The sequence below is a fragment of the Anguilla anguilla genome, chromosome 8 (genome assembly GCF_013347855.1).
Source record: "Anguilla anguilla isolate fAngAng1 chromosome 8, fAngAng1.pri, whole genome shotgun sequence".
Classification (NCBI taxonomy): Eukaryota; Metazoa; Chordata; class Actinopteri; order Anguilliformes; family Anguillidae; genus Anguilla; species Anguilla anguilla.
In genome coordinates this window covers 44,201,951-44,217,806 of record NC_049208.1, presented here as the reverse complement: position 1 = coordinate 44,217,806, position 15,856 = coordinate 44,201,951, and the positions used below count along the sequence as shown (strand labels likewise).

Genomic DNA, 15,856 nt, shown 5'->3' with positions numbered 1-15,856 from the left:
CTAAAGGGCTTTAAAATGATATCTGAGATCAGCAGAATGTAAACCGACTGGCTAAATTAGTGAAACAATAAATACTGCCTGGTGTCAACTGTGGTCTTCAGACTAATTAAACTTGCTTTTAATGTAAGTAATGTTACTATCTTGAATTTCAAATTATATTAGCCTTTGTTTGGTCAGAATTAATAATAATAATAATAATAATAATAATAATAATAATAATAATAATTATTATTATTATTATTATTAATTAAAAAAAAACATTTGTTGTCCTTTTATTTTATGTTAAATAAAAGGAAAATTTGAGTTTTCCTTTCCATAATAATTTGACTAAAATATTTGGTTAAAAAAGTCTAATGTCGGTGGACGAAAAGCAAGTGTATTATAGTGACATTTAAAAAAATAAAATACCTTGCTGTAATTTTCTATTTTGCATAATTTTTCTGCCTAGGATAGATGCAAGTGGCCAGTCTTGGTCAAAGGTGTCAGTCTTGGTCTTGTTATAACCTGGTAAGTCTAGCGTAGGTCTGGATCTTGGTCCTGTGGTGTCTGTTCCTGCTCTGTGTCTGGGCCTTGAGGGCTTTGGTTTTGTCTCCAACTCTGCTACCCTCTGACCTCATGTAAACATACACAATGCAGATAAAACTTCACACAGCCACACAATAAAACTCGGCTTTATCTGGTACCATCATCATCCTCTGGTCCTTTATTTTCTTTAAACAACATCATTAGAAATGCTCCAGGCCAGTTAGTATTAATTTTCCCCAATGGATAATATCTGCCCAAACCAAAGAACAACTGTCTGAGAAAAGAAAATGACTCAGAAGACGCAGAAAAGACCATCCCAGAAACGTCCCAAACTCATCTTAGAAGAAGAAATACCGGCAGAGGAGCACAGATATGGCAAATGAGCATGGTTATTTTATATTTCCAAAATAGAAATCCTGCATTGTATGCCTTTTAATTATTTATTATTATCTTTTTATTATTTGGAAAATAAATACAACACCTGTTAATGTAGATCACAGAATCACCTTCTGTAACATTACTACCACGGTCAATACATTAAAGCTAGTTAGATCTGGACCAAGGTCAGATGAGATATTGACATAGTACCATAACACCATGGGGCGGAGCATGGGGCCATAGGTGCCAGGGGATGCCATTGCACCCCCATGAATCACCATCTCCCTACACTTTACTTATTTATACATATTTATTTGTTTTACCCAAAAATAATAATTTGTTTTTAAAAATTGCTCTCATAATATTCATTTATGACTTAACAAAATAAACGTTTTTAAAATGTACGCAGTGCTAACTTCTCTGGCTAGAGTGGCAGAGTGGTATGCGTTGTCATGCCAAAGAGCCTGTCAGGGGCTACTTCCTCCTTTTTAATAGAAGGGGCACTGGCCATTGAATGGATTATCCTGTGAACATAATTCACTGTTATTCTTGGCAGGTCTTGCAGACAAAACGCCATAGAAGCAGTAGCTGTCACTGCTAGCCTGAAGTAGTGAGGCTGGCTCTGCAGGCTAATAGAGGTTGATTGCGCAGCCCAAAAAGTGCAAATCTATCGCAGGGCACACCATTCATTAATGTGCTATTATTCATTAAAAACTTCTGTAGTGCCCCCTTTTTAACACAAGCCTGAAAATGACATACCCAACATAAAATAGGTACTGTTCTTGAACTCTTTTGACTACAGCTATAATCCTGGTATCTTCTGAAAGATAACATTTGGGAGAGTCAGAATTAAAACAAAGTAACTCAAACACAGTGAAAGCAGAAAGTGAAAGCACAATGCAAGCCACAGCCACAACGCTGAAAAATCCTTGTTAAAATTTGATGACGATACCACCAAAAATGAGCTATTCATGTCTAGGCATGTTTGTAACCAAAATTTGTAACAAAATCATATTATGGGTTTTCAGAGGCAATAAATTCTGTATATTGTATGCTATACAGTTCGTGGAAGTATACTATAAGCTCCCCCCCTCTCCACCTCCCTTCCCTCGCTCTGCCCTGGCAGGTCTGGAAGATTGCAGTAAATAAAAATAAATACATTAGCTATCTAGTTTACTAATCCATTGATTGAGGTGCATTGATTTAAGTTTTTGTCAAATAACCTACCCCCATGTAAAAATATTCTCAATTCTCAATATTTGCAAAATATTTTTATTATTCAGTATGCCTACTCCTTAAGAGTACTGAATAATAAATATATATATATTCTGAGAATGCATTTAGATTCTCACTGATATAAAAGGAGATTAAATCCTTCAATGAACATTCCCTCTCTAGTACAGTCAAAGCCTTTTTCATTATCCTCCTAAGAAATATTCATTCCGATGAGTGATTTCTTCCAAGGCCTCCAAATGCTGAGTCTTCTGTTTAGACTTTGGTATTGCAAAATAAATTTTAGTTGAAAAACAACCTTTGTAGGCATAATGTCTCAGGGACATTTTTGCTAGTGCACAATGTTGTCAGCGTGCGTACAGAAAAAGGAGAAACAATGTGTGTGTTTTTATGCAGCCTAACAACGCTGTTAATAATGTAATATCACTATCTAAAATGCTTGTTACACTATAATTTCTGGCCACTGGCTGGCAGTGTACTGGGCAGAAGTTGTACTGCCCATGTTGAGTCGTTGTGGGTTCCATTGGCTATATTGAGGGACTGCTTGGCCAGTACTGGTCAGAAAAGCTTATAGGAGAGCTTGTTTTGTTGCAGAGAAACAGTACCACCCCAGAGATAATAATATTCCTTTGTACACAATAGTTTCGGCATTCATGCAATGACAAAATGGACAACAATGATAATTCCTCCAGATAATTGCTTAGTAAGCAATGGATATTCTACAGAGATTTCTCAGTTAGCACATGTTTGGGACTATGGATTTTCTTACCTAAATTCTTGCCATGACAAGCGTACCAACTTTATCATAATTTATGTTGCCTGTGGTTGTCCAAAACACAAAGAAGGTGAGGACCCCCCAAGCTTGTTTTGCCATCCCACATGTTACAAAATAAGGAACATTGTTGCTAAAACATCCTGAGTTCTAGCACTTTCAAATATATTGTTTGACCAGATTGACTGAAAAATTCACCATAGGAAATGGAGCGAATGCAAATGAACCATATTGGCCTGATCACGGGCTGGTGCGACTTAAGGGGTCAACCTCCATTTCTTAATGTTTGGACCGTTTAGATCAGTGGCGGCTGGTGACTCAAAAAATTAGGGAGGACACTAGTTATGTTCCAGTTATGTTATGTTCTTATGTTCAAATTAGTGTTGTCATGATACCAAAATATTGACTTCGATACTGATACCAGGTTTAGTATCACGATACTTGATACTGAAACGATACTTGAAACTTAAACGATACTGATTCGATACTCGGTACCTAACAATACTGAAATTACTTTAATAGATCAGAAACGTAATGTCGACAAGGGCTGACATCATTTTTGAATTCACGGTTTATTGACAACCTGATTTATTAACAACCTTTAAGTTGAAGCCTGTTCAACATATTAATAACCATAGGCCTATAGTGTTAGAACACTAAACAATAGAAAAATATATTAAATTTATTTCAAAAATTTAAAAATTGTAAACTAAAGTATCTAAAGTATTTAACCCCTTAGCGCACATGCCAAATCATTTAGGGGATACCCTATTTAAAGCTTTATAACTCCAGATGTGAACATCACAGAGACTTGAAAAATGGTTTAAATGAAGCAAGACATTTGTACAATTTACCATACTAATGCAGATTAGTTTATATTCATAATTTTGGAAGAAATAAAGCGCCACAAATGCAATTGTCTAGACAAAAAATCTAAAATTAATTTGCATTTTTTTAGTTTGCAATTAAATACTGAGAGATTGCATACATACAGCAGGTTAAACTATACATGTGCTGGATCAAAAACCTCTTGACCACAAGTTCATAAAATCTAAGGGTGGATATGTAGAACTACTATAGATGTATGAAGCAAAAACTAAGCAGTTTTAGCTTGTTAGCTTAACATTCCTTCAGGGCTGCTACAACAAGCTAGCTGTTGCTTTGGCTAACGCAAGTAGCTAGCTACTGCTCGATAAAAAAAGGGAAACGTAAATCTGAAAAAAGGAAATTTGGATAACCTCCTCTGCCTCTATGGACCAGCCTCCTCTGGTTGAAAAGACCGAAATAAAATGTATTTTTTTAGTGATGTGTTTAAAAGTAGTTCGCAATTTGCACGTTATAATACAATACAGTGGCAGAGAATTGAAGATGAAATTTGGAAATTATCATTGGACCAACGCGATGTCAATATTGTATTCTGGTTGTTGACTGGTTAGGGAGGACGTCCTCCATTGGAGCATCATTTTACGTGTTTTGGCCAATAACAGATTAGCATGAAAAAAAAAGAAATACATTAAATTGATATAAGATATCCCGCTCTAAGGAGGACAGCAGGAGCCTGTCCTCCTCTGCCCCCCACCACCACTTCACACAGACTGCCCTTTCCCCTCTTGCCTGCCCTGCAGGTGTCGCTGTTGAAGCATTTTAATCAGAATTTCAATAATGGATTTTTTCCAAAGAAGAGAGAAAAATTATTTTTAAAATGATATTGAGATTTGGTAATGGTTTATTTGAACCAATTCTGCTTTTTAATATTTTGATCTCCCTCTTGCCTCTCAAAAATAGAGGAGGAGCAACCTCCTCTGGTTTAGATCATTTATAAGTCAGCAGTCAGCTGCTTAGTGGAGCGCATGGTTGTTGTGAGTAAACACAACACCCTGAGAAGTTTGAAGAGGCAGTGTTTATTGAGTTTCTTCATCTAAATTATTCAATGAGTCAATCAATTTCTGGGATCTTAAATTTTTTTTTTTTTTTTTTTTTAAGTATTATTGGATCAACTTTTACACATGCCACATTTACTTCAAACTGTTAAATTCAGCAAATAATTAGTAACTGTGCATAAAAAGGGGCAAAAATAAGTCATGTTTAAGTTTAGTCCCTGAAAAGGTTGTGTTGACTTCATTTCATGTCAGCAAAACATGCAGTTTGACCAGGGGTTTGCACTGACACTGCACTGAAAACAATCTTAACAGTCTTAAATTATTGTGTATTGTGTAAGTATAGACCAAAAAAAAAAAATCACTGTTAAAAAAAACAGATCAGATTTATAAAATGTGTGCATGACATTCACCAATTATGAAGTAATTAATTTTTTTGTGAAGTAACAACAGTTTGTACTTGGTAAATGTTTTATTGTGGTTTTATTTAAAATGTCCTATTCTAGCTAATAAATTAAACTTGATCCTATACTGCCTGGCCAAAAGAAAGTCGCACACTCGTTGGACCGCCTTTAGCTTTGATTACAGCGTGCATTCGCCGTGGCATTGTTTAGACAACCTTATGCAACGTCACAACATTTATTTCCATCCAGAATTGCATTAATTTTTGGCCAAGATCTTGCATTGACGACAGGAGAGTCGAACCAATCCGTAAAAGTCTTCTCCAGCATATCCCAAAGACTTTCAAAGGGTCAGGACTCTGGTGGCCAATTCATGTGTAAAAATGATTCCTCATACTCCCAGAACCACTCTTTCACAATTTGAGCCCGATGAATCTTGGCATTGTCATCCTGGAATATGCACGTGCCATCAGGGAAGAAAAAAATCCATTGATGGGATAACCTGGTCATTCAGTACATTCAGGTACTCAGCTGACGTCATTTTATTGCTGCATAATGTTGCTGAGCCTAGACCTGACCGATTGAAGCAACCCCAGATCATAACACTTCATCCAGAGGCTTGTACAGTGGGTACTGTCCAAAAAATTCAAACGCCAACTTTTTTTTTGGCCAGGCATATGGGGTTGACTCAGACATGGAATATATTTCAGTGTTTTAAATAAATTTGGTGTCTACACCAAATGACACTTCAGAATGACACCTTAAGTTTGTTCCCCCATGGTCTGATGTCAGCAAAGGTTCTGAAGTTTGCAAGATTTCACAGAGACAGTGAATAAGCATCCTAATCCTCATTTATTTAATCTTTCTCTTGAAGACCATGTCCAGGTTTATCAAGACAAAAGTGGAAAACAGTTATTCAGACAGGAAGCTAATTCAATTTAATCAATTAGTTTGCTGAACAGAGGCCAAAACAATAAGCGTTTCCATTGATCTCATATCAACCACTGTCCAAGAGCATCGGGTCCATTTTGTGTTGCACTTGCACCAGTTTAGTTTATAATCTGAAAAAGGAAATACTTTATGATGTCAGAGTTCAAACTTGTGCAACCTAAAGTAAAAATAAAAATAAATTTATTTAAAAAAAGAAAAAAAATATGTTGCAAGACTAGTTTTGTAAGGGTAGGCAAACTCTCATACTTCACCCAAACCTTCCAGGAAGTAATATATGCATAACTGTGGTAACTCCACTGGAATTACAGAAGCTGACCTTTGTAACTTGGAATTTCAGTTTCATTTTTAAATAAAGAGACAGTTACCTGAAAATTTAAAAACGATTTGTTCCTTGGCCAGGGTTAGTTAGGAAATGATATGCAGTTTTGACAAAAAAAAAAAAAAAAAAAACACTTTTCCACTTAATAGGTTTGCAAATATGTCTACAAGACAATACTTTTAAAAGGGTCAAAATATTATCCTGAATTCCAAGAATTTGAATGGAGATAGTTCTGCTTCCAACTGACTAGTGGACTGTTTGAAAGTGAGGTTTTGTTATATTTGAGAAAACAAATGCATGTCTCTTGTTGCTTTAATTGGATAAAGACCAAAGAAAGTACAATGACCATGTTTGCATGCACACCAGATTCCAAATATGTCATTTTCATTTGTCATGAAAAGAATAACCGATCTTATTCCTATATACATGGTTAGCTGAATATTCTGTTTACATTCTTTGGCCAGCACTAAAGGATGGCATCATAGCAATTCTTCTATGTGCATGAAGTGCTTAAAATTAGCTGGGTGTGAACTGCTGGTTTAGTTTTATCTTAGAATCACAGCTATCAACCCTACCGCATTAAGTCTTGTGGATCATTTTTATGATTAACATGCTTAATGTGTTAAACTTCTAAAACGCAATTAATCATATTTCTTTTATTTGGGTGTGTTCCCCATAAGTGCAAATCTATGACCAGATTCACCATCTACCATCCTATATTTAACAAGTGTATTGTAATTAATATGTGTGATGAAAATGAATAGCATGAGTTAACATGCTAATGTTACCCCATCTTAAAATATATTGCTTTCAGAGCCTTCCACTTGTGCCAACTTTGTTCTGTGGTTTGAATGAACTCAGCATCTTTCATTTTGTCTGCTGCAGTCTTACAGAAATTGCTATTTTGATGTTTTCTGCCATCCATGTGTTGCACAAAGTTTAAGGGCTATATTTTAACGATCTAAGTGCATGGTCTAAAGCACATGGCGCAAGTGCATTTAGGGCATGTCCAAATCCACTTTTGCTAGTTTAATGGCGGATAATCTGAGCGCAAAGTAAGGCGCATGGTTCAAAGGGGTTGTACTTAGTCTCTTAATTAATCATAGGTGTGTTTTGGGCGAAATAAACCAATCAGAGTGTCATCTCCCATTCCCTTTAAAAGCCAGCTGTGCTTGCACCTTGGCGGATTGCTATTAAAATGGTGGATTTGCCAAGTAGTAGAAAACGCTTCTCTGCAGAGGAAATGGACCATTATGACATGTATTTTTTTTAAATATTGCACGTTGTGCACCCGCCTATGTAGGCGCATATTACTATCTTAATAATGAACAGTAAAATACTGTGCCATTGACTTACGACCAGGTTTTTGTTGGTCAATTGCGCAATCGCTTTCCGCTGCCTCAAGATAGCAATGCGCCAACAATGCGCATAACCACACCTCCACACCTCATTTTAAGACCAACACGCCCATGGGCGCTCAGATGGGCGCAAGCCTTAATGGGTGCAAGCTTTAAATAGCAAGTATTGCTATTTAAACAACGTGGGTGCTGGACGGGAAAATGACAACTGCGTCGGTCTGAAACTAGCAAAGACACTTGCGTTGCACTTGGCGCCGCTTTGCGCCGGGTGTAAGACAGAGCCCTAATTGTTTGAAATTAAGAATTCTGCGTCCTTGTCTGTCCAGGAGTAAGGGCTGTGTGCTTGCTGCAGCATCTTTCCAGTAAATTAATAGGCTGACTTCAACACCAAGACACCTTGCTAATGGATGAGCAGACCATGTTTGAGAGTTATAAATGGAATATGGTGTTTACATGGGCTCTATACCTGAGTATTGAGAATAAGATCCAAAAAATGATGTGCATGTAAACATGATCATTGATAGATCCCACAACCAGAGTATGAAATATAAAATGCTAGTCAGAAAACATGCAGATGCAGATGCAGATATGTCACGGAAGCAAACAAATACTGAACATTTTCAGACATGTATTGCTGGCTTCCTCTGACACTGCTGACTGAAGTAGCACCTTCCAATTAGCCTGCTTTTAATGAACTTGAAAGGATTGTTAACAGCTGCGTGATTCATTGCTGTTGACGCGGCAGTACTGTTGAGTAAAAATACATTTGAATATTTCAGAATGGTTTAAACAGGGGCTTACCTAGATAATGAGAACTGAAACCTCTGTACCGATGGTTACTGTCAGTTACAAAGTGAAGCCTCAGCCAGTTCTTGTTGCTGACAATGGGTGATGGAATATTCATCCCAGATAACCTAACAGGGAAGAGAAGAAAATGACAAAGCATTACTCCATTCTAATAGTCAGCAAAATCCACTGACTGCAGGCATGCTCTAAAATTGATCGAAGTCATTCCATGTAATTTCACACAAAAAAGAAGAATTTGACCCACCATTTCAAATTGTTCTGAACTTTTTCCTGCTGGCAACCAAATTGGACATTTTATTTTGGTATAGTTCACATAATATTTTGCAAATAAAGTACCCACCATCCTACTGTATTTGTACCAAACTGCTTTCTGATAACGATTACAAAATGAGGAATCCAAATAAATGGTCAAATCAGCAGGCCTCCCAAACTCCAATCCTCAATCCCATCAAAAAATGAAATTAAAATAAATTGAATAAATACACGAGTAACCCAATCAAACCCAATGTTTTATTCTCCCATACGTGAATAAATCAAAACTGGTTTCAAAATGAACACTGTTTTGTGATACTTTTCTACGTTCCCTGAAAATATACAGCCAGAAATCAATCAGTTTGAGCATCAATTCAATGATACTTGATATGTTCTTGAAATAACCACCATCCAAAGCCTTCTTTGGATTTAATATGCTTTTAATATATCTTTTCATTGTTTTACAGAGAGATAAACTACTTTAGATGCATTTGTTATAACAATAACATCAGTTATATAATAGCTGGTCAGATGGTAAACAATATTGATTGTAGTAAAGCATTTATGAAACATCTATAAATGTTACATCAACATGATATATGATATTTATTTTACACACATTTCATATATCACATGCTACAAGAACAGTGTAGCATATGATAAGATATGTATTTAATATTCTTGTCAAATGTGAAGAAGTATATGAGGTAATTTCACGAAAAGAAAATAGACTAAAATCCCAACACAAATGGTTATGAATCTTTTCACCGTTATAAATGTGCAATACAGTATGTGGTAGCAATGAATGTAATATACTGTACATACTTTAACAAATTTATTTTATATGGGCTTTGTGTAAACTGTGACTGTTTTCCAAATATAACATCTCTTATTGCCATTCATTTATGAGAAGATTTTATAAATGGCCACATATGATCTGCAAAATATTATAGTGGTCCTTTGACAAAAAATATTTTTAACTGGCGGCACAGTTTGACTACTGCAATATACAGTATTGCTGCATAATGGAAGCATTGATCTTTTGGTGAAAGACTGAACTCTGAATTTGTACATATACTGTCATAAATATTAAAACCAAGAAAATACAGTGACTACCAATCAGCTTCTTAGTATTCATCTCAGTATGTTACTTGACGATTGTTGCTCGTTAATTGTAAGAACAATGTTAACGGAATTAATTATAACTTCAAAACCTCCAAAATATTAGAAAGGTTCATTTTGCTTATTGAATTAATTGTACAATAGTACGTACAAAACAATACATCACACTCTCATTCAAGTTAAAAAAACAAAATAATATCATTGAACAGATGCTTCCCCAAAGAAACAAAACAAACTCATTGATGACATCAGATTGGGGAATACATGTATTTAGCACGTAGGTAAACAGTAGTGAGGGCTGGGTAATTGTTAGTAAAATTGACGCATACAAAAAACACGTATAAAATGTATAGACTTAAAATGGTTATCCATGAATATGTCTCCACAACAAAGTCATCTACCTTACAAAAAAATACTCATTTTACAAAGGAAAAACCTGTTAACTTTACCTAATGAATGTGTGGCATGATAACAGTGTTTCTCCCTTCGTGTAATATGCATGCATTTTAATTAAATGAATTGCCAGTCTGCTTGGAAGTAGTAAACAATTATTTTATAACATCAAGTAGATCACCACACCACTAACTAGTAAATCACTGTGAGAGGTAATAGAATGTTTCATAATGCAAAGTGTAATTTAATCAACATAAACAAGAAATATGCGGTTTATATCAAGTGCCAGAAACAAAAGAGAGGTCCCACTGAAACATACCCAACCAGGACATTGGATTTAGGTTTACAGATTAATATAAACAATTTAACATAATGTCACACTACACTTTGTACTAAAACTATGGTTAAATTCAATCAATTAAATTTAATGATAAGAACAGGCCATTCAGCCTATAAAGACTAATTCATTTTTCACAGTTAAAATTGCCAGGCTTTGAAAAGCACATTGGTCTCTGATTGTTCCATGAGTCCTGCAATGTGCATCTGTGTGTGCGCGCGCGCGTGTGCGTGCATGCGTGCATGCGATATAATTAAAGGACTACAATCCATAAATAAACATTGAAATACAAGTTTACAAAGAATCTAATAATTTTCAAATAAAAATGATTGTGTTTGGCATGTATATTTACCAAGAAATAACAAATATTTGGATGGTAGGTACACCTTGGCGGGGCAGCATGCCCCATACCTATACAGCACAGAGCTTGGCACTTTTCAAGGATATCCACAATGACCACAGACTCTCAGAACAAGTCCTGGGTCAAATGTGTATTTTTTTCTGAATTCAAATACTTTTCTATGCTCTATTGATCTTGCCTGGTGTAACTGAGACCGCCAATTTGACCAGAAGGCGGGGTTTGCACTTTTTGAGTGTATTTCTTTGGTTCCAATACACCATACAAGATAAAGTAAAGCGTGAAAAAGTATTTGAATTCTAAACAAATACGTATTTGACCCAGGTCTGCTCAGAACTTTGAAAAATTAATTTCTGTACCTTCTGATCTCATGTCAACAGACAGAATTCACAAACAACTTCACACATATGCACAATAAAGGGCCAAACTTAGGGTTTTTTCCTTCTTCTTTTTCCTGTCCATTACATCACCACAAATCCTCCAAGCCCGCAAACAATACAACTCCCTACTGGACATTTAGCTACACCAGCCAATGAAAACATCACATACACATGCAATTTGGACATATATATTTTTAAGCAAAAAAAATGTGTGGCCACTGCGGCTACTTTGCAGGTAGCTCGCTGGTAACACGCTTGCCTATGGGACCTTCAAGGCCCAGAATCCCACCTAAGGCTGAAGAAAATCTCTAATTTGTTGTGCAAGCTTATTTGCTAACTAATAATGGCATATTACTTTAAAACTATTACTTTTGCAACTGTATAATCCTTGTAGGAATTCATTTATATTCCTGAAATCCATTCTCGTATCATTTCACATGCAAACTCCACACAGCATCATTCCATAACGACGGATGAGTATCGTTCGTCCCCCAGTGAGCACCAAACACAGACGACATCTTAAGAGAGGTAAATGAGTTGACAGATGTTTTGACATAAATGCACTAGGTATGTTTTACCCTGATATAGCCTGCCTACATTCTAGCCGGTTATAACTTTATTCCCTTATGCAATATTGACATTCAAATGATATCAGAATGTTCAATGCATATGTTTAGCAAAAGTCATGAACGAAGAGCCATATGCATTTCATGAAGGCAGATTTACTGATTTTCTTAAATAAAGTTACAATAGCTGACTGCTGTGGCATGTCTACCTGTTTAACAATTTTTTTTTTTTTTTTACTGTAGCTACCGTTATCTGCAAATGCAACGTTGAATGTTAACTAGCCCTATTCTCTATCGACATAAAAAAATTAGTACGTCTGTCGTGTCTACAACACTGCATTAAAAACACTTCCATCTAAAAACATGACAAACACTTTCATAACTAGTAGTGGTCTACGTGAAAAAGGACATTTAGGCTACTCACTAGTGGTGTGTCGTTCATGAACAATTCATTCCTTTTGAACAAATCTATTTGGTGAATGAAAGGAACTGACTCACCTCTATGTACAGATTCATTCCTTTCTCCTAGTAAGTTAAATCTAATTTAAAAAAGCACGTTTTGACATTGTAAAACGGTAATTAAAAAACACAGCCCGGCCAAGTGACTTGAAACAATTGGGGAAACATTGGGTAGCATTGCTTTGGAATAAAGCTTAACTTGGCATTTTTGTACATTGAAAACATGTTTTTTTTTTATGAGATATCATTTCTTTTTGCAAAGTGTTTGTTATGAGAAAGTGAGAAATGCGAAGGAACCCTTTAAGAAACAGTTGTGGATTATGGCTATCCTTGTGTGAATTTGTACAGTCTAATGAGCGTTAGCACTTTTGCTTTGCTATATGTAAAACAGTGGCTGTGACAAAGGGTGCGGTGGCATAAGTATAAAAGCATGAGAAACGCAGCTGAAATATGCCCAGTGTACTCACGGATTTGACGGCCATCCAACGAGCCTTGATTGACAAAATGATCAGCAAACTCGTAGAATTAGCTCCCTCGGTCGCAACTTGTGTACCCTTCTGTCCTGCTCCGTTTTCTGTTATTTCGCCTTGATGCACTTTTAGTGTTTGTAAGGTTTATAAGGCATTTTGATAGACCTATCTGGAGGTAGGAGTCCTATTCGCTATTTTGCTAAGCTAGATAAGTCACCTTACGTGAGAATTGGAAGTAGTAGAACAGGAACACGAGATAGTGGAGAATAGGAGCAGACGCATATTTCCCAGCAATCTTTGCATTTTTATTAACAACAATAGCACGAGAGAAATGAGGACAAATGAATGTATCAGGCTTCTGTATGAGTGAAACTATGAGTGAAACTATATGTTTTTAGCAGAATGGGCATGGAGGTGAAGTTTGACATGATCACAGACTATAGTGCTAAGAAAATAAAGTGACCATGAGCAAGATTTCCTTATCGAATGGTATATAAAACAGACGGTATTAGCAATGTTTCACTATAGTAGTGAAATAAGGCGTGATATTGAGTAGGAGACCTGTAGTAGCCTACAAATGTACTTTTCTCATGATCACTACTAATAGTTATAATTAGGATTGAGTCATGATTTTAAATGTAATACATTTAAAATCATGACTCAATCCTAATTATAACTATTAGTAGTGATCATGAGAAAAGTACATTGCTTGTATGTGGGTAGATAGAACATTACATTTAAAATCATGACTCAGTCCAAATTATAACTACTAATAGTAGGAAAAGGAAAGTACATTGTGTGTGGGTAGATGGAAAACAGGGTGAGGTAACATGAATGTAGAAACGTAACGTTTGCTGATAAGAACGTTTTCTACAGTAGCCAAGAAATATAGTTGGTAGAAATGGCACAGTGGTCAGCTGGTGTAGCTTTTTAAGAAAATTAATACATTTTCCACCATGAAATGCATATGGCTGGCCGTGAGTGACTTTTGGTAAAGCAAATATAAGTGTAAGAAAACGTTAGTGTAAAATATGAAAAGATGTGCCTGCGAGCAAGGCAGGATTCGATTGTTCAACCTTGCGCGTTCCAGTCAGTAAGTTCGGCAGAGCGCCACCATGACATAGCTGTTCAATACGTGAATTTTCATGGTCAAATGTGTCCGTGGTTTTGAAGAACATAGGCCAGTAAGCACAGCTGAGCTCCGGTTGAATCCATATGGCCTGGCGACATTGTAGCCGGTTAACTGAACGTGCAGATGGTATGTGATAATGCAGTGTATGCGTTCGGTGAACACCGGGTAGATGTCGTGCAAAAGCAATTGTTGAGAAGTAACAGACAATTATTAGTGAGCAAAAGCTTGCTTCCAGCAGGACTTGAACCTGCGACTTGAAGATCTGTGGAGGACTGTGACATTAACCACTGAGCCATGAACAGACTAACTATTGAAACTGGGACATTTATTTGGTGATAATGGAAGTGTAAGAAAATGTTAGTGTAAAATATGAAAAGATCAGTCTGGGAAGAAGCAAGTGTCTCTCCATGCAAGTGATGTTTTAAAAGTAAGAAATTAGTGTTCTCCACTGGCACTTTTCAGTGGCAGCCACATTGCTCTCTCCTAGGCAAGGTTAATTTCAGGGCAGCAATATCAAACAAATGAAGACATTCCTGTCATTTGAAATGCAATTAACAGCATTAGTCTTAAAAGAAAGATCAAACCAAAAGTGAAGGTAGTAATAAATAATTGTACTTACACTATTGAGGTAAATGGCACAGACTTGCTTATCAGCTCCTCATAGGTCTGCTTATTATGATCACTGATATACAGACTGATGACAAATTAAAGGAAAAACCAACATAAAGTGTCTTAGTAAGGTGTTGGGCCACCAGAATCCGCCAGAGCAGCTTCAATGAGCCATGGCATATATTCTACAAGTCTCTGGAACTCTACTGGGGGAATGGAATGCCATTCTTCCAAAACATACTCCCTCATTTGGTGCTTTGATGATTGTGGTGAAGAGTACCGTCTAACACTGAAATCTCCCTAGGCCATAGCATATTGTCAAATATCTAGTGTCTAGATTATGGCCTAAGAGAAAGAAACAGTAAATTTGATCTAATATTATATTGTTTCTAGGAATGTGGCCTACCTTCCCCTCCACAAACATCAAAGCAAAAGTGATTGGGGCAATTTAAAGTTTGCTGATACTCTAATCTAGGCAGGCAATCTATGGGTCTCACCTTCTGCAGAGTTTTTCTCAGAAGAGACAAACCAGAAGACACAGGACACCATATCGGAGTTCAGAGACCCTGCATGGTTACACAACATATTCCTCTAAGTTTGAATGCAATCTGTGACACTTAAGTAAAATCAATGAATGAAAATCGTAATGTCTATACAGAAGCCTGATAGTTGAAATCTCAATTTTTTAGAACCAATTCCAATTTCAAGCAGAAATCACACGGTTTCCGCCAGTGTATTGCAAGCCCAGCGGCCCGCCAAGCCTAAGTTCACCCCCCACCGGGCCTAAGCATTGGGGAATTATTATTATTATTTTTTAAATTTATTTTTAAGATGTTTTCTAAACTACAGTTACAGTGGGGCAGCTCAGTTGGAAAGCTCACCAGTGATATCTGCTGCTTAAAACGTGAACACAAAAACAGCAGGTCTGAGGTCAGTGTTCTTTACCCTCATTGTGCGTAGAGTGACGTTCAACACTTGACGCTTCCAACTATCACAAGCTAACGTTACCTAGCAAGCCACCATTTCTTATTTAGTAGGCTAACTAACCTTGTTACAAACTGCGTTATCACTTTAACTCATCGGTAAGTACATTCTTTTTATATTAACTTAAGCAGTGTGTGGGTAACGTTAAACTAGTAGCATGAATGTAACGTTCG

At 36.4% G+C, this 15,856-nt stretch overlaps 1 protein-coding gene across 9 annotated transcripts in view; it reads right to left on the bottom strand.

Annotated features, from left to right (window-relative positions):
* Positions 1-15,856, bottom strand: part of csmd3b (CUB and Sushi multiple domains 3b) — a 938,142-nt gene that overhangs the window by 663,755 nt on the left and 258,531 nt on the right. For all 9 annotated transcript variants that reach the window (XM_035430384.1, XM_035430386.1, XM_035430391.1 and 6 more), the window contains exon 6: positions 8,616-8,728. In XM_035430384.1, coding sequence (XP_035286275.1) covers positions 8,616-8,728 — 113 coding nt within the window. The remainder of the gene's footprint in view (positions 1-8,615; positions 8,729-15,856) is intronic.